The sequence below is a fragment of the Coregonus clupeaformis genome, unplaced genomic scaffold (assembly GCF_020615455.1).
Source record: "Coregonus clupeaformis isolate EN_2021a unplaced genomic scaffold, ASM2061545v1 scaf0325, whole genome shotgun sequence".
Lineage (NCBI taxonomy): Eukaryota > Metazoa > Chordata > Actinopteri > Salmoniformes > Salmonidae > Coregonus > Coregonus clupeaformis.
Window position 1 is genome coordinate 122267 of NW_025533780.1, and position 17739 is coordinate 140005.

Below are 17739 nucleotides of genomic sequence, written 5' to 3' on the forward strand. Positions count from 1 at the left end.
CGATGGTCACTCTGACAGAGCTCCAGAGTTCCTATGTGGAGATGGGAGAACCTTCCAGAAGGACAACCATCTCTGCAGCACTCCACCAATCAGGTCTTTATGGTAGAGTGGCCAGACGGAAGCCACTCCTCAGTAAAAGGCACGACCGCCTGCTTGGAGTTTGCCAAAAGGCACCTAAAGACTCTCGGACCATGAGAAACAAGATTCTCTGGTCTGATGAAACCAAGATTGAACTCTTTGGCCTGAATGCCAAGTGTCACATCTGGAGGAAACCTGGCACCATCCCTGCGGTGAAGCATGGTGGTGGCAGCATCATGCTGTGGGGATGTTTTTCAGCGGCAGGGACTGGGAGACTAGTTAGGATCGAGGGAAAGATGAACAGAGCAAAGTACAGAGAGATCCTTGACGAAAAACCTGCTCCAGAGTGCTCAGGACCTCAGACTGGGGCAAAGTTTCACCTACCAACAGGACAACGACCATAAGCACACAGCCAAGACAACACAGGAGTGAGCTTCGGGGAAAAGTCTCTGAATATCCTTGAGTGGCCCAGCCAGAGCCGGACTCGAACCCGATCGAACATCTCTGGAGAGACCTGAAAATAGCTGCCGCAGCGACGTTCCCCATCCAACCTGACAGAGCTTGAGAGGATCTGCAGAGAAGAATGGGAGAAACTCCCCAAATACAGGTGTGCCAAGCTTGTAGTGTCATAACTAAGAAGACTCGAGGCTGTAATCGCTGCCAAAGGTTCTTCAACAAAGTACTGAGTAAAGGGTCTGAATACTCATACAAATGTGATATTTCCCTTTTTTTTTTTATACATTTGCAAAAATGTCTAAAAACCTGTTTTTGTTTTGTCATTATGGGGTATTGTGTGTAGATTGAACAATTTGATCAATTTTAGTATAAGGCTGTCACTTAACAAAATGTGGAAAAAGTCAAGGCTTCTGAAAACTTTCCGAATGCACTGTAGCTCCATTCTTATGTAGTTATTCCTCTTGTGTTACCATTTTTCATTTTATTATTATAATTTTTTAACTGCAACATTGGGAAGGGCTCATAAGCAAGCGTTTCATGGTTAAGTCTACCTGTTGTATTCGGAGCATGTGACAAATACAATTTGATTTGATTTAAACATACTACACTTAATCACTTAATGATTAACAGGCACCTGTGGTTAATAAAATATTTGTAGACTATTAGAGAACAATATTATCAATGTCAGTACAGTATGAAGATAGGCTTACACTGCTTCTCCAATAGAAATCACCGATCACATTTGTAGGCGATGTTATGGCGACGTTGATCAACTAAGCTAATGCATGGAAACACGTACGTGATCGGGTCTAACGTTCGTCTCGCGCCAAACTGCGCATGTGCAAGCCATCAAAGGCACTCCTTCGATTTAAAGTTGTTTTTTACAAAAAATTGAACGTGTCAGTTTGTCACTTTCACGGGGTTGGAGTAATAACATGTTCAACTATTTACGAGATTGGCTCGAATCTAGGTTGTGCCTTTAGATTTCGATAAAATTAACAACTAAGGAAGATTTTTTCACTTCTCTCATTGACTGACTTCTCAAACCCCAAACCCTGGCCTGGTCTGTTTGGTCTGTTTCGCAAGCGTCCGCGGGAGTCTCGCGATGTTGAGCCTCTGGGTTTAGAAACTGTGATATTATTTAAACGTAATCGTTCTATAGACTTGCAAAGGATAATCTATGGTACTTTTCAAAGCAGAGGAAAATAGCTTAAATAAAGTTGGTATTCAGTAAATGGCTTGGAATACAATACAAATTGACAACTTTCCTTGCATAAAAATGCTTACCTAAAGCTGTCAAATGCAACTGCTTCCATAATAATTGGTCTGCAATTTAATTGCAATGTTGTTGAGGAATTATTCTAGTTAAATCTGTCCAGTATCCCAAGATGAACTCAGGCAATTCTAGGACTACCAACCGGGCCTTGCAGCCATCTGACCCTGTTCTCGTGTCTTGTTAGCATCTAGTGCAGCCAGCCAGCAGAATAGTGTATAGTTGTCGGTGAGGCCGGCGAGGCGGAACACCATTGTCGAGACAAAATAACATACAAGTTACACGAAATATATAGAGCTAAAACTACAACGTCAGACGACGAACCAAGACAGATAGCCTAAAGGTAAGTGAATGTTGTCAGCATCAAATTCAGAATTTTTTTTGCTAGCTAAGTTAGCGAGCTAGGCTAGCCTCTCAAAAGTCGTCTTTCTAGCTAGCATTGTCCAGTCATCCAATCGATTAAACGGAATCCAAGTTCAGTGTTCACATTAGCAAGGTACATTTCAACAAAATAGTGTGATGGCTGTCGTTCAAATAAATGTAGTTAATCATATTTTTCGAATCGCGTTATTCAGCTATCGATTTCTACCTCGCATCTAAGTGATTCGCGTAGCCAGCTAGCGAACGCCGGTCTCGGTAACAATGCGAGGAAAAAACGAACTAGCTAACATTAGCTAGATAGCTAAATGTTGCTAAGCTAGCCATGCAGCCGGGTGGGGGTTGTTGTGGGATGGGATTCAAGTTTAAGCCTAATTTGATGACCATCTGTTTTCAAATGGCATAAATGTTATACTTGTGACGATATGTAGCTAGCTGCATCAATAATTGTTTTGTCGGAATTAGTTATTTGTTTGATGTTGATGGAAGATGAGTAGCGTAGCTAGCTAACGTTAGGCAGGTAACGTTTATGCTGTTCAATGGACAATGCCCGGCTGACAGTCCCTCGACTCACAAAGGACTTGCAATTTATCCCCGTTTTCCCTTTTATGTGCCTCGTCGGCTTCAGTTTCTTAGTTGGCTAATAGCAAAAAATCTGGGAATACTAACGTAAACTAGCTAGGTACTAGTTATTGAATTATACTTGTTTTGAGAGTTTGCGAACGTTAGCGGTTGACAAAAATGTTCCTGCAAAGCGACACAATATCCAAATTGATTCATATTTACATTTTACATCATTTAGCACACGCTATTATCCAGTTCGACTTACAGGAGCAATTAGGGTTAAGTGCCTTGCTTAAGGGCACATCGACAGATTTTTCACCTAGTCGGCTCGGGATTAGAACCAGCGACCTTTCGGTTACTGGCACAACGCTCTTACCCACTAAGGAACATGAATAGGTAGTACCCCATGCTTGATTTTTTTTGTATATTAAAATGCCTGTTGTCTGACCCCTTATGTGGTCAACAATGTAATGCTATTGTTCAGATGAGGCCTTTGTTGTTTATAGCACCATGTTTTAATCATCAACATATTTTAACCTTTATTGTATTCAATTACAGGCTCAGTGTTATGTAGCCTTCACTAATAATGACTACTACAAATAATGTTCTGTCTTCTCATCAGATGCCTTCAGCAACAGTTGGCAACAATGCTTTTCAGGCCTCCAGCCCAGAGTTGGGTTCTGGGACCCAGTCTGAGGCCATGAAGCAGGTCCTGCAGGTGATCGACAAGAAGGTCCGCAACATGGAAAAGAAAAAGGTAACAATGTTTCCTTTTTTTCATCCAAGCATTTCAGAGACCTCCCAAAAAGCATAGATTGTTTCATGCTTAGTCATTGCTTGAGACCAACTGCAACTGAGGAACAATTCTGGATGTCTTTCTTGTCTGGGAAGATTGTCTGCTTTATGACCCTGCATTGACTTTCTCAAAGTTGGTAATTAAGATTAAGGTTACAGACAAATTTAGTTGGTGTAATCAATCATTAACCTGTGACTTATTTGGCATTAGAATCACATCACTTAATAGATGGTATATACCCGGGTAAACCAAAGTTGGTATATTTCTGCTGAAAGAATCTCAGCAGACCTTTTTGTAACCCTTATTAAATGTGCCATATTTTTATAGGGCAAGCTGGATGACTACCAGGCCAAGAAGAATAAAGGAGAACTGTTGAACCAGGATCAGCTGGTATGTACAAGACACTGTGGTCTGGGTTGATGTTAGCTCAGGGAACTTCAATTGTGAACTTGATTGTTTAACCTGTTGCATATGTACTATAATCTTTCAGTCTTGAGCTTACCATTGTTTCTATACTTTGGTGTTTGTTGTTTTGATCTGTGACACAGCTAGCAAAACATATGTAATGTTCATTCCCTCTCTCGTCTCGTCTCGTCTGTAGGATGCCTTGACTAAGTTCCAGGAAGTGACCAACAACCTGGATTTTGCTCGGGAGTTGCAGAAGAGCTTCCTGTCTTTGGGGCAAGAGGTGAGTTCAGTCTCAAGGTTTCAAATCAAATCAAATTTTATTGGTCACATACAAATTTTTAGCAGATGTTATTGCGGGTGTAGCGAAATGCTTGTGTTCCTAGCTCCAACAGTGCAGTAGTATCTAACAATACACATCTAAAAGTAAAAGAATGGAATTAAGAAATATATAAATATACAGTGAGGGAAAAAAGTATTTGATCCCCTGCTGATTTTGTACGTTTGCCCACTGACAAATAAATGATCAGTCTATAATTTTAATGGTAGGTTTATTTGAACAGTGAGAGAATAACAACAACAAAAAATCCAGAAAAACGCATGTTAAAAATGTAATAAATTGATTTGCATTTTAATGAGGGAAATAAGTATTTGACCCCCTCTCAATCAGAAAGATTTCTGTCTCCCAGGTGTCTTTTATACAGGTAACGAGCTGAGATTAGAGCACGAGTGCTCCAAATCTCAGCTTGTTACCTGTATAAAAGACACCTGTCCACAGAAGCAATCAATCAATCAGATTCCAAACTCTCCACCATGGCCAAGACCAAAGAGCTCTCAAAGGATGTCAGGGACAAGATTGTAGACCTACACAAGGCTGGAATGGGCTATAAAACCATCGCCAAGCAGCTTGGTGAGAAAGTGACAACAGTTGGTGCGATTATTCACAAATGGGAGAAACACAAAAGAACTGTCAATCTCCCTCGCCCTGGGGCTCCATGCAAGATCTCACCTCGTGGAGTTGCAATGATCATGAGAACGGTGAGGAATCAGCCCAGAACTACACGGGAGGATCTTGTCAATGATCTCAAGGCAGCTGGGACCATAGTCACCAAGAAAACAATTGGTAACACACTACGCCGTGAAGGACTAAAATCCTGCAGCGCCCGCAAGGTCCCCCTGCTCAAGAAAGCACATATACAGGCCCGTCTGAAGTTTGCCAATGAACATCTAAAAGATTCAGAGGAGAACTGGGTGAAAGTGTTGTGGTCAGATGAGACCAAAATCGAGCTCATTGGCATCAACTCAACTCTACGTGTTTGAAGGAGGAGGATTGCTGCCTATGACCCCAAGAACACCATCCCCACCGTCAAACATGGAGGTGGAAACATTATGCTTTGGTGGTGTTTTTCTGCTAAGGGGACAGGACAACTTCACCGCATCAAAGGGACGATGGACGGGCCATGTACCGTCAAATCTTGGGTGAGAACCTTCTTCCCTCAGCCAGGGCATTGAAAATGGGTCATGGATGGGTATTCCAGTATGACAATGACCAAAAACACACGGCCAAGGCAACAAAGGAGTGGCTCAAGAAAAAGCACATTAAGGTCCTGGAGTGGCCTAGCCAGTCTCCAGACCTTAATCCCATAGAAAATCTGTGGAGGGAGCTGAAGGTTCGAGTTGCCAAACGTCAGCCTCAAAACCTTAATGACTTGGAGAAGCTCTGCAAAGAGGAGCGGGACAAAATCCCTCCTGAGATGTGTGCAAACCTAGTGGCCAACTACAAGAAACATCTGACCTCTGTGATTGCCAACAAGGATTTTGCCACCAAGTTGTTTTGCAGAGGGGTCAAATACTTATTTCCCTCATTAAAATGCAAATCAATTTATAACATTTTTGACGTGCGTTTTTCTGGATTTTCTTGTTGTTATTCTGTCTCTCACTGTTCAAATAAACATACCATTAAAATTATAGATGCGATGTCTTTCGTAGGGGAAAAAAAAACAGGAGATCAAATACTTTTTTCCCTCACTGTACAGTTGAAGTCGGAAGTTTACATAAACCTTAGCCAAATACATTTAAACTCAGTTTTTCACAATTCCTGACATTTAATCCTAGTAATAATTCCCAGTCTTAGGTCATTTAGGATCACCACTTTATTTTAAGAATGTGAAATGTCAGAATAATAGTAGAGAGAATGATTTATTTCAGCTTTCAGTTCTTTCATCACATTCCCAGTGGGTCAGATGCTTACATACACTCAATTAGTATTTGGTAGCATTGCCTTTAAATTGTTTAACTTGGGTCAAAAGTGTCGGGTAGCCTTCCACAAGCTTCCCGCAATAAGTTGGGTGAATTTTGGCCCATTCCTCCTGACAGAGCTGGTGTAACTGAGTCAAGATTGTAGGCCTCCTTGCTCGCACACGCTTTTTCAGTTCAGCCCACACATTTTCTATAGGCTTGAGGTCAGGGCTTTGTGATGGCCACTCCAATACCTTGACTTTGTTGTCCTTAAGCCATTTTGCCACAACTTTGGAAGTATGCTTGGGGTCATTGTCCATTTGGAAGACCCATTTGCAACCAAGCTTTCACTTCCTGACTGATGTCTTGAGATGTTGCTTCAATATATCCACATCATTTTCCTTCCTCATAATGCCATCTATTTTGTGAAGTGCACCAGTCCCTCCTGCAGCAAAGCACCCCCATAGCATGATACTGCCACCCCTGTGCTTCACGGTTGGGATGGTGTTCTTCGGCTTGCAAGCAACCCCCTTTTTCCTCCAAACATAACGATGGTCATTATGGCCAAACAGTTCTATTTTAGTTTCATCAGACCAGAGGACATTTCTCCAAAAAGTAAGATCTTTGTTCCCATGTGCAGTTGCAAACCGTAGTCTGGCTTTTTTATGGCGGTTTTGGAGCAGTGGCTTCTTCCTTGCTGAGCGGCCTTTCAGGTTATGTCGATATAGGACTCGTTTTACTGTGGATATAGATATTTTTGTACTTGTTTCCTCCAGCATCTTCACAAGGTCCTTTGCTGTTCTTCTGGGATTGATTTGCACTTTTCGCACCAAATTACGTTAATCTCTAGGAGACGCAACGTGTCTCCTTCCTGAGCGGTATGACGGCTGCGTGGTCCCATGGTGTTTATACTTGCGTACTATTGTTTGTACAGATTAACGTGGTACCTGCACGCGTTTGGAAATTGCTCCCAAGGATGAACCAGACTTGTGGAGGTCTACAATTTTTTTTTCTAAGGTCTTGGCTGATTTATTTTGATTTTTCCCATGATGTCAAGCAAAGAGGCACTGAGTTTGAAGGTAGGCCTTGACAAACATCCACAGGTACACCTCCAATTTACTCAAATGATGTCAATTAGCCTATCAGAAGCTTCTAAAGCCATGACATCATTTTCTGGAATTTTCCAAGCTGTTTAAGGGAACAGTCAACTGAGTGTATGTAAACTTCTGACCCACTGGAATTGTAATATAGTGAATTATAAGTGAAATAATCTGTCTGTAAACAATTGTTGGAAACATTACTTGTGTCATACACAAAGTAGATGTCCTAACCGACTTGCCAAAACTATCGTTTGTTAACAAGACATTTGTGGAGTGGTTGAAAAACAAGTTTTAATGACTCCAACCTATAAGTGTATGTAAACTTCCGACTTCAACTGTAGGTGGTCAACAATCCTTTTCATTCTGGTTACTATGACCACACTCACTGTATTTATTAGTTGCTGTTTCTCAGTCACTGTGGCCATATTGCAGCGACACAACTTCTTCCCTGTTTCCTTGCAGATCCAAAAGGCAGTGAAGAAGTCTGCCCGTAGGGAGCAGCTGCAGCGGGAGGAGACGGAGCAGAGGCGGCTGAAGACTGTTCTGGAGCTGCAGTTCCTGCTGGACCGGCTGGGGGACGAGCAGACGAGGCAGGACCTGAAACAGCCCGCCGCAGGCTCCCCCCTGCTCACCGATGCTGACCTCACCGCACTGGACAATTTCTACAAGCTGGTGGGCCCTGAACGGGACCATGACGTCAGGTACAAACCTTTTTTTGTTTCTTTTTAACTTTTGTGGTAAATGACGAACGAGTGAGGTAATATAATGGAAGGCATGTTGTTAATGTCCTTCCCTGTTCTCTAGGTTGACTGACCAGTATGAGGAGGCCTCCCTACACCTATGGGAACTGCTAGAGGGCAGAGACCAGGCTGTGGCAGGAACCACATGTATGTTTCTAACACTTTTGAAGTAGCTCTCAATGTATTTACTCTGTACAGTTTAAGTCGGAAGTTTACATACACTTAGGTTGGAGTCATTAAAACTAGTTTTTCAACCAATCCACAAATTTCTTGTTGACATCATTTGAGTCAATTGGAGGTGTACCTGTGGATGTATTTCAAGGCCTACCTTGAAACTCAGTGCCTCTTTGCTTGACATCATGGGAAAATCAAAAGAAATCAGCCAAGACCTCAGAAAAATAATTGGTGACCTCCACAAGTCTGGTTCATCATTGGGAGCAATTTCCAAATGCCTGAAGGTACCACGTTCATCTGTACAAACTATAGCACGCAAGTATAAACACCATGGGACCACGCAGCTGTCATACCGCTCAGGAAGGAGACGCGTTCTGTCTCCTAGAGATGAACGTACTTTGGTGCGAAAAGTGCAAATCAATCCCAGAACAACAGTAAAGGACCTTGTGAAGATGCTGGAGGAAACGGGTACAAAAGTATCTATATCCACAGTAAAACGAGTCCTATATCGACATAACCTGAAAGGCCGCTCAGCAAGGAAGAAGCCACTGCTCCAAAACGGCCATAAAAAAGCCAGACTACGGTTTGCAACTGCGCATGGGGACAAAGATTGTACTTTTTGGAGAAATGTCCTCTGGTCTAATGAAACAAAAACAGAACTGTTTGGCCTTAATGACCATCGTTATGTTTGGAGGAAAAAGGGGGTTGGTTGCAAGCCGAAGAACACCATCCCAACCGTGAAGCACTGGGGTGGCAGTATCATGCTGTGGGGGTGCTTTGCTGCAGGAGGGTCTGGTGCACTTCACAAAATAGATGGCATCATGAGGAAGGAAAATGATGTGGATGTATTGAAGCAACATCTCAAGACATCAGTCAGGAAGTTAAATCTTGGTCACAAATGGGTCTTCCAAATGGCCAATGACCCCAAGCATACTTCCAAAGTTGTAGCAAAATGGCTTAAGGACAACAAAGTCAAGGTATTGGAGTGGCCATCACAAAGCCCTGACCTCAATCCTATAGAACATTTGTGGGCTGAACTGAAAAAGCGTGTGCGAGCAAGGAGGCCTACAATCTTGACTCAGTTACACCAGCTCTGTCAGGAGGAATGGGCCAAAATTCACCCAACTTATTGCGGGAAGCTTGTGGAAGGCTACCCGACACTTTTGACCCAAGTTAAACAATTTAAAGGCAATGCTACCAAATACTAATTGAGTGTATGTAAGCATCTGACCCACTGGGAATGTGATGAAAGAAATGAAAGCTGAAAGAAATCATTCTCTCTACTATTATTCTGACATTTCACATTCTTAAAATAAAGTGGTGATCCTAACTGACCTAAGACAGGGAATCTATACTAGGATTAAATGTCAGGAATTGTGAAAAAACTGAGTTTAAATGTATTTGGCTAAGGTGTATGTAAACTTCCGACTTCAACTGTAGGCTTTGGCTTGTTTAATTAGTTACCCACATCCCCATATGTATACTGAGTATCTTGGGGCTTATCTTAGATTTGAGGGGAAAAAATAGCTTGGAAGCAAGGTTAGCTGAGCTGGCTCAACTGGGAGCAGCGTTATGACTAAAGCCCATCCATCACCCAGCCCCTTGGAGCACAAAGGGCATGCTGGACGTGCAGGCCATGTTAGCAGAACATGTATAAGGGGAAGCTCTTTTCTGGGTGGTTGGGGTGAACTGGGGTGAGGCTATGGGCTGGCACTACCCCTCAAAGCCCACGACACAGGACACCTGTCATTCCACAAACACTGAGCATCCACCTCCCATGTTCCAGAGACAACTTTGCGGTGGATCATATGGCATTGTGGATTATGAATACTTGAGGGTTATTAAAGTGCTTAGAGCAGTGGATCTTGGCCAGGCCTGGCACGGTGCTGTGGAATGGGTCACAGCTGTGATTATACCAAGCATAGACCCGGCCTATTGACTAACTCTGAGTGCTTCGTTGCACAACACAAACGTTTCTGTTATGGATTGGGACCACTAAACAGTGGTACATTTTATGCTTTATCAAGACCTTTCTAATACCTTCTGAATATGATCTGCCCCTTTCCTATAGACAAGGCACTGAAGGAGACCCTGGACAAGGTGCTGCTGAGTGGCTATTTTGACAGAGCACAAACGCATCAGAATGGAGTGTGTGAGGAGGAGGAGGTGGTGGAAGAAGAAGAGGAGGAGCAGTCTGTGGCGCATGAGTCGTCTGGGAGTGGGGAGCAGCCTGCAGAACCAGGTATCCACCATCACCATAATCTCCCGTTGGCAGAATCTGTGTGTAGACAAAGAGAATCTGCTAGGACTGAATGGAATGCGTGAGATTCTAGCAGCATTAGTTCCGTTTTTTAGGTTTTTGTCACTGGCTATTTGGAAGTATCAGTATGAAAAATGTATGCACTCACTAACTGTAAGTCGTTCTGGATAAGAGCGTCTGCTAAATGACTAAAATGTATCAGGATTGGGCGAAGGCGGTGCTTAAACTGCTTCGCCTTGAGCGCTTTGGCTGAGAGTTTCCTTTTGCGAGGGTGGAGACTTTGTTTTTGCCGTAACTCTCAATTTCTAATACGTATGAAGACAGACTTTAATCACGCAGCTGACCAGATTACGTGAGGTTTTACTTCTGGGTTAACAGATTACCATCACCTGAGGGGAACTCATGTTACGATTGGTCTGAGTGTGTGGACCTGGATGAGTGGATATTAATCAGAGCGTATTCTTTTTACAGAAGAAACAGTTACTGAAGAATACACAGAGGCCGTTGAAGTAGAAGCCACGGAGGTGAGTTCAATCTCTACCCTGACTCTTGACTGCTGTAAAGTTCAGAACTCTCTGGTTTACCTTGCCTATTGGAATCTAATCAAGTGATCTCATGTTTATTTGTGTAGTTTGTAAACAGACAGTTCATTCCAGAAACCACATACAGCAGGACTGGCAACGACCAAGTAGAGGAGTGGACGGCAGAGGCCCAGGTATGTTGCATGTCTACACCTCATGTCATTTGTCACAAAGTCTCACACATAATCCTTTAGGGTTCATCAAGTAACTCCATGGCCCAATGATGTCATCAGCTGGGTTTAAATCTGTCCCTGTGTCTTTAGGTGGTCAACGCCCTCCAGCACCAGCCTCCTCCCCAGATGGCCCCCGAGCCCCACACTGTGAACCCAGTCTCCCACACGCCTGACCCCGTGGTCAGGAAGCAGGTCGTACAGGACCTCATGGCCCAGATGCAGGGAACCTATAACTTCATGCAGGTGATGATCCTTCCAACTGCCCCCTATGGTCCTGAACTGGGTGCCTTATTGGATCCTGTTTGGTGACTTGTTCATGCTGACCCATGTGCTTCCTCCCACAGGACTCCATGTTGGAATTTGATGGCCATGCCCTGGACCCAGCCATCGTGTTGGCCCAGCCCATGAAGCCTGTGCAGAGCGTGGACCTGCAGCAGATGGGTCAGTGTTAGTACATCACATTCTGTTTTAACTCCCCTCAAACCAACACCACCACTCAGAGGCTGTAGTCCTCCTAGAGATGTTCACATATACACTCATAGACAGTTTATTAGGTACACCCATCTAGTACCGGGTCGAACCCCTCCTTTGCCTCTAGAACAGCCTGAATTCTTTGGGGGCGTGGGTTCTACATTGGTATCAAGGGACCTAACGTGTGCCTGGAAAACAGTCCCCACACCAGGCTGGATGGGTCCTTGGACTCATGCTGCATACGCCAAATCCTGACGCTGTCATCAGCATGATGCAACAAGAACCAGGATTCGTCTGAACAGGCGATGTATTTCCACTCCTTAATTGTCCAGTGTTGGTGATCGCGTGCTCACTGGAGCCGCTTCTTCTTGTTTTTAGCTGACAGTGGAACCCGGTGTGGTCTTCTGCTGCAATAGCCCATCGGTGACAAGGATCAACGAGTTGTTCATTCCGAGATGCCGTTCTGCACACCACTGTTGTACTGCGCTGTTATTTGCCTGTTTGTGGCCCGCCTGTTAGCTTGCACGATTCTTGCCATTCTCCTTCGACCTCTCATCAACGAGCTGTTTTCACCCACAGGACTGCCGCTGACTAGGTGTATTTTGTTTGTCACACTATTCTCAGTAATCCCTAGACACTGTCGTGCGTGAAAATATCTGGAGGGTGGCTGTTTCTGAGATACTGGATCCGGCGCACCTGGCATCGACGATCATACCACTCTGTCTCTTAGGTCACTCATTTTGCCCATTCTAAAGTTCCATCGAACAGTAACTGAATGCCTCGATGCCTGTCTGCCTGCTTTATATAGCAAGCCACGGCCAAGTGACTCACTGTCTGTAGGAGCGAACCATTTTCGTGAACGGGATGGTGTACCTAATATACTGGCCGGTGAGTGTAGTACTGCTCATATACTCTTGAGGTTTGTCAGTGTTCAATTTTAGTTGCTCTAAACTGTTTTACCGACAAACCATTTTATATTTATCTTGTGTGCAGTTCATTCAGAATCCAGACTTCCTCAACCAAGCTCAATTCCTGAATCTACACAAGTAAGTGGCAATAGTGACACTTGAACAGAATTCTGATAGTAGTGGTCCCCAAGACTCAATACAGGAGCAAACTTATTTAAAGGGCAAGGGTACCATGTGAACCTTCCCTTATTCTCCCCCTTCCCTCCCCAGGTCCCCATGGTATCCCCCACACCTGATGCCTACTCCTCCACACCACCCCTCTACCAGCCCTCCCACACAGCAGAGCCCCAGCCACAGACAGACAGCACCGACCACATCCAGGTAAACCCTCCCTCCCCAAGGTACCCTCTATTCCACCACCCTCTACCCCCCTGGCTGTGGGTGGTGGAGCTTCTCTGTGCTTGGCTGTTATTGGGCAGTGTGAGAGATGGTTAGCACTCATCCTACCTGCTTTTCCTGAAGTGTCTGTGAAAACCATTGAAGTATGTGACGTCTCTGTCTCCCCACCACGCCCCGCCCCCTCCCTAAACCAGGCCTCGACGTCTCTGTCGTCTGAGCAGTCCCCCGCCCAGTCCTCCTTGCCCTCTGCCTTCCCGCCTGTCTCCACCCCCCACAGCGGCGGCATCAATGTCAACGCAGCACCATTCCAGTCCATGCAAGCGGTAGGCTTTGTTAATGGAGGACTTATAACAGACAACGCGTCACTTGAACAAAACCGTCATATAACCCACTTAACTCGAGTCACTTATTACACAACTATGGTAGCACAAGTCTTACGACAGGGAGAATAGAAGTAGTACACACTATCACACAACAGTAATACCAGATTTATTTGCAAGGATAATCAAAAAACTGATTGGGACATCAAAACTGAATTAATAAGTATAATTCCAGTGTTTTGCCTACATTTCTCAAAACCAAGCTTCAATCCCATTTCCTCCCCCCACCCCCACACACTCCACTCTGTCAGAGCAGAATAGAATGCTCCTCTTGTCTACCCCCATGTCTACATAAGGCTTTATAATCAACTTTAAGCTGATTAACTTTATTTTGCGAACCTTGAACAGTATGTACGGCATGCTCAATAATCAGACTAAAGTCTCAGTTACTGATGATTTGCTGTTGTCTGCGAGTCCTGCATGGGCATCTGCCACCTCTAAATGAAAGCTTTTCTCTGGTTGTATTGTGTCCTTCAGGTGTTCAACCTCAACGCCCCCGTGCCCCCCACTAACGAAGCAGACAGTCTGAAGCAGAACCAATTCCCCAGCAGCTACGGCCAGGGCTTCAGCAGCCAGGCGGAGCACTCCGTGGAGCAGCCTGACATCCAGCAGGACACGCTACAGTCTGGTGAGAGAGGGACTGGGGTGGCTGTTGGGCCTGAGGGTGTGACTTAGACAAGCAGAGTCTGAGGAGCAGTAGACCTTGGGTCTAAGGGCATGATCAGCAGAAAGATCAAATGTTAATGACTCTTATAATGTTGTAGGAGGCTTCCACACCCAAGACCAAGTGATATCGTCGGCAGCGGGCCACCAGGTGCAGTCGTCCCAGGGGCCAGGCTTTGGGCGGCAAGGCCAGTCCTTCTACAACAGCAGGGGGGCCGTGCCTCGCGGAGGCCCCAGGAACCCCCGGGGCATGATCAATGCATACAGAGGATCCTCTAACGGTTTCAGAGGTATGAGATCCAGATGATTTATTGTAAGGGACCTACTTTGACACATGAGTGATTTATTACGGCGTTAACAGTTTTTAAATGGTTGTCTTCCTCAGGAGGATATGATGGCTATCGCCCTCCCTTCTCGAACACTCCAAACAATGGTTATGGGCAACAGGCCCAGTTCAGCACGGCTCCCCGGGACTACTCCAACAGCACCTATCAGCGGGTAAGGGAGGACACAGCCAACCACTAGGTCCTAGTGACTAGAAGACACTTGACCCTTGCATTAAGGTTGCGTTAGTCCAAATAAAAGGGATTCTGTGAGTTGTTGTCCCAGATGCTGTCATGAAGATGGTGTATAAGAGTCTTTCTGAATGACCTGTTGTTTCTACAGGAGGGATATCAGCCAGGCTACAAGCGGGGAGCAGCCCAGGGACCTCGGGGTTGCTCTCGAGGTAATGCTCAAGCGATGCGATCCTAAAGCGCTTAAAGGATTGTCAACTTCTGCCACATTGAACATTCAGATATTATGAATGTGTTTGCCCCAGCTCACTTTTATAAATCTTTTTTGTTTTGTTTCTCATCTATTTTTGTTTTTCCTGGCCTCCTTTTCAGAGTAAGCCTGCTTTGGTATGTCTAAGATACTTTTGTTTTAACACATGTAAAGCTGAAATCCACAGCATTTAGATTTATCAGCAAGTCTGTGTTCGAAACAACAAATAGATATTCCTGTAAACTTGAAAGATTTCATTAATTTATTTTTTGTACAAAATAAATGCAAAAAAAAACCCTGCAACTGTCAGTCCAATCCATGAGAATCTTTTATATTTTCTGTCACTGCCCAGCCCTGTCAACCACTTTTCCCTGTGCTTTTGGTTTTCATAACATTACTTGTTTTTTTCTTCTCCCACCATCTCCTCTTTGTAAGCCGATGTTACTCCTTGGGAGACTGTTTCAATAAAGATGTGTTGTATAACCTGCTGTCTGCTGCTAGTTTCTTTTCGTTGGTCCCTGAACCCTGCTGCTCTGTGGGGCTACTGCAACATTATCTGCCTGTGCTGACATTATCTCTTGGGGTTAAGAGTGTGCTGGAGGATTTTGGTTATGCTTTGCTGAAAGGACTTCTCTCTGCTTCTGTCTCCCTCACCTGCTGTGCCCTGCCTTCCAGTGATGGGTGGAAGTAGTCTGTATTTTGTCATGGGAGCATACATATTATATTGGTGGCTATTAACATGCTTAGAAACATTCATGAAACGTAAATGTCACTGAGTTTCAAAGTAAACCTGTGGTGTTATTTGTAAATCGTAGGGCAACAGATGTACCCCCCCCTTTGGCTCAATCTGGCAAAATGCATACTATTATTCTGCATGACCTTGATAAATGCTTTCAAAGCTGTTTTTAGATTTGCAGTGAATATTGCCACTGTGTGTATATAACTGAGTTGACATGAAGGCAACTATTACCTTTCCCTTGTTTTCAGGATTCCATTTTGTAATGAGTGTATTAGCTTGCTCGTAACAGTCAATGTCCATTTTGTCTCCCTATTAGAGTTGAGAGATCTCTTCCTTGGCAGGTGCACACTAGCAATTTCAAAGAATGTGGATGAGGGTTTTTGATTACTCCATGCCCAGACCTAACCCAGAATAAGGGTGACGGGCTGGCCTCAGCTGACTGATTATTTTCTATCTGCTTAGCGGTTGCAGGCCGGGGGGGACTGTTTAAGCCCAGCCGAGGGATGGTGACCCAAATGGCTGCACATCAAGCCAACTAGTCTTGGATACCAACGCCTCTTCTACCCTCCACCTTGGGCAACCTTAAACATCACCTCAACACTCCTGGACCACCCTTCCCCTTATCTGACTGTTCCTCTCCATATCAACCTCTAGTTTGGTTTGGTGAGGCCTGGGTCTGAAGCCATACATGCCACCCTTAACTCCTGTCAGATCTTTAGCTTTCTCGCAATCATATGCTATTGCATTGCCTTAAACTGATCAAGCTGGAACACGTGTGCCTTTGCTGTTGGACTGTTTATTTGGGTCTCTGCACAATAGGCAATAATTTACAAATCAGTGGCTGGGGCTAGTGACAGGCTTTGGAAGCATGTTATAAAAGACCAAACAATATGTTGACTAAGGTCAGACCACACAAGGAAATGTTTTTGTCTCAATGTGAAGGTTGTGTGTACTGTACATTGTATTGCCATGGCATGTTTGGGAGTAAGGTCTGTCCAAATGGTGTGCAGTCTAAGCAGGTTGTAGGTCTGACTGAATGACGGACTGCTCATTAAGAGTACTTTGGTCTAGCCAACTGAGGCATTTGAGAGAAAGGCATTTGAAGGACTGTTTACCCAAAATGAAGATTTCCTGTGTGTACATTTTGCTCTGGCCATATGGTAGCTGTTAGTGATGCACTGAATAAATGCACTGTTCTGTAAATTTGCGTTTGTCACTTCATATCTGCTCTGTCCAAAAACATCATACCTTGGAAATGATGTCAACCCTGGAGGTCTGTAGAATGTAAGGATTGTGTCAACTTCATAGCTATAAAGAAACAAGTAATCACCACTTTATACTGTCTTAAATTTAACAAAAGTCTACAGCAATATTGATGTTTTCCTGTGCAACTGGTCACCTGAAAATTAAACTAATCTTTTGTACAAACAACTATGGAACATTTTATACAAAGTAAAATTAGGCACACCTCTGGATGGTGCAGGAGAAAATAGCATTTGCCCGAGCTAGCAGAATTTGGTAAAAGTAAACCAACATAAAGGCCCAATATAGGACAGACTGGGGGTGATTTGCTGAGTACAAAAGGTAGACCTCATTGCCTGGTAATGGGCATGTTCAGTATCAATACATGTACTGGCCTTGGCCAAGACACACCTGCAGGTCATTAGGAACAGTAACCTTATTCAAGCACAAACTTGAAAACAAGACGTGATTACTTATAATCTCCACAGAAATAACCAGATCATCAACTGATTCTTACATTTGCAAATCAGTTAAGATAATACAAAGAGCTGGCTATAGTATAGTTACCACAAAAGTAATGTACTGAAAAATAAGACTGCAATCCACTCAGGTTTCCCATGACTAGTGCCCATAACAGCCAAGATAAGAATACATTGCTGTTATCAGACTTGAGGATATGAAATAAAGTTGTGGCCAAGCTCATGCCATGTAATACACAGGAATTAACCCATAAAAAAAAGTATATCTATATTCTATTCTGTTCCATGAGACAGTTTTGTCTTTACTGTTCATAATGCTCCCAATGCCATTTTCAGTGTCTTTTGAAATGTAGCCTTTTCAGGAATCCATCAATTTCACAACTTTATCCTTATTCAGGTGGAGTGACCAGACAATTATTAGGCCTAATTGTCATGACATCACTAATTCAAAACGATGTTCCAAAATATATAGACATT

The 17739-nt window shown here is 44.0% G+C and overlaps 1 protein-coding gene across 3 annotated transcripts; it reads left to right on the forward strand.

Annotated features, from left to right (window-relative positions):
• The first annotated feature begins 1701 nt into the window (after positions 1-1701).
• On the forward strand, positions 1702-17417 carry LOC123484468 (caprin-1-like). Of its 3 annotated transcripts, none has more exons than XM_045214848.1 (19): positions 1705-2150; positions 3372-3506; positions 3873-3935; positions 4147-4233; positions 7751-7989; positions 8093-8175; positions 10274-10444; positions 10934-10986; positions 11094-11177; positions 11307-11459; positions 11561-11663; positions 12681-12733; positions 12866-12976; positions 13189-13317; positions 13852-14002; positions 14139-14327; positions 14423-14535; positions 14704-14764; positions 16004-17417. In XM_045214848.1, the coding sequence occupies exons 2-19, from the start codon at positions 3372-3374 to the stop codon at positions 16078-16080; spliced, it is 2055 nt and encodes a 684-aa protein (XP_045070783.1). In that variant the 5' UTR covers positions 1705-2150; the 3' UTR covers positions 16081-17417. The 3 variants fall into 3 exon arrangements, with proteins under 3 accessions (XP_045070785.1, XP_045070783.1, XP_045070784.1); XM_045214849.1 differs by having other exon boundaries at positions 1707-2150; positions 11561-11657; XM_045214850.1 differs by lacking the exon at positions 13189-13317 and having other exon boundaries at positions 1702-2150.
• Positions 17418-17739: the final 322 nt, after the last annotated feature.

What these genes read in the sequence shown, in the direction of transcription:
- LOC123484468 (XM_045214848.1), top strand. Translation starts at nt 3,372, where the DNA reads ATGCCTTCAGCAACAGTTGGCAACAATGCTTTTCAGGCCTCCAGCCCA. An exon ending in AGTGGACGGCAGAGGCCCAG is followed by an intron (nt 11,178 to 11,306) that starts GTATGTTGCATG and finishes CTGTGTCTTTAG; the next exon opens with GTGGTCAACGCCCTCCAGCA. An exon ending in CCTGCAGCAGATGGGTCAGT is followed by an intron (nt 11,664 to 12,680) that starts GTTAGTACATCA and finishes TCTTGTGTGCAG; the next exon opens with TTCATTCAGAATCCAGACTT.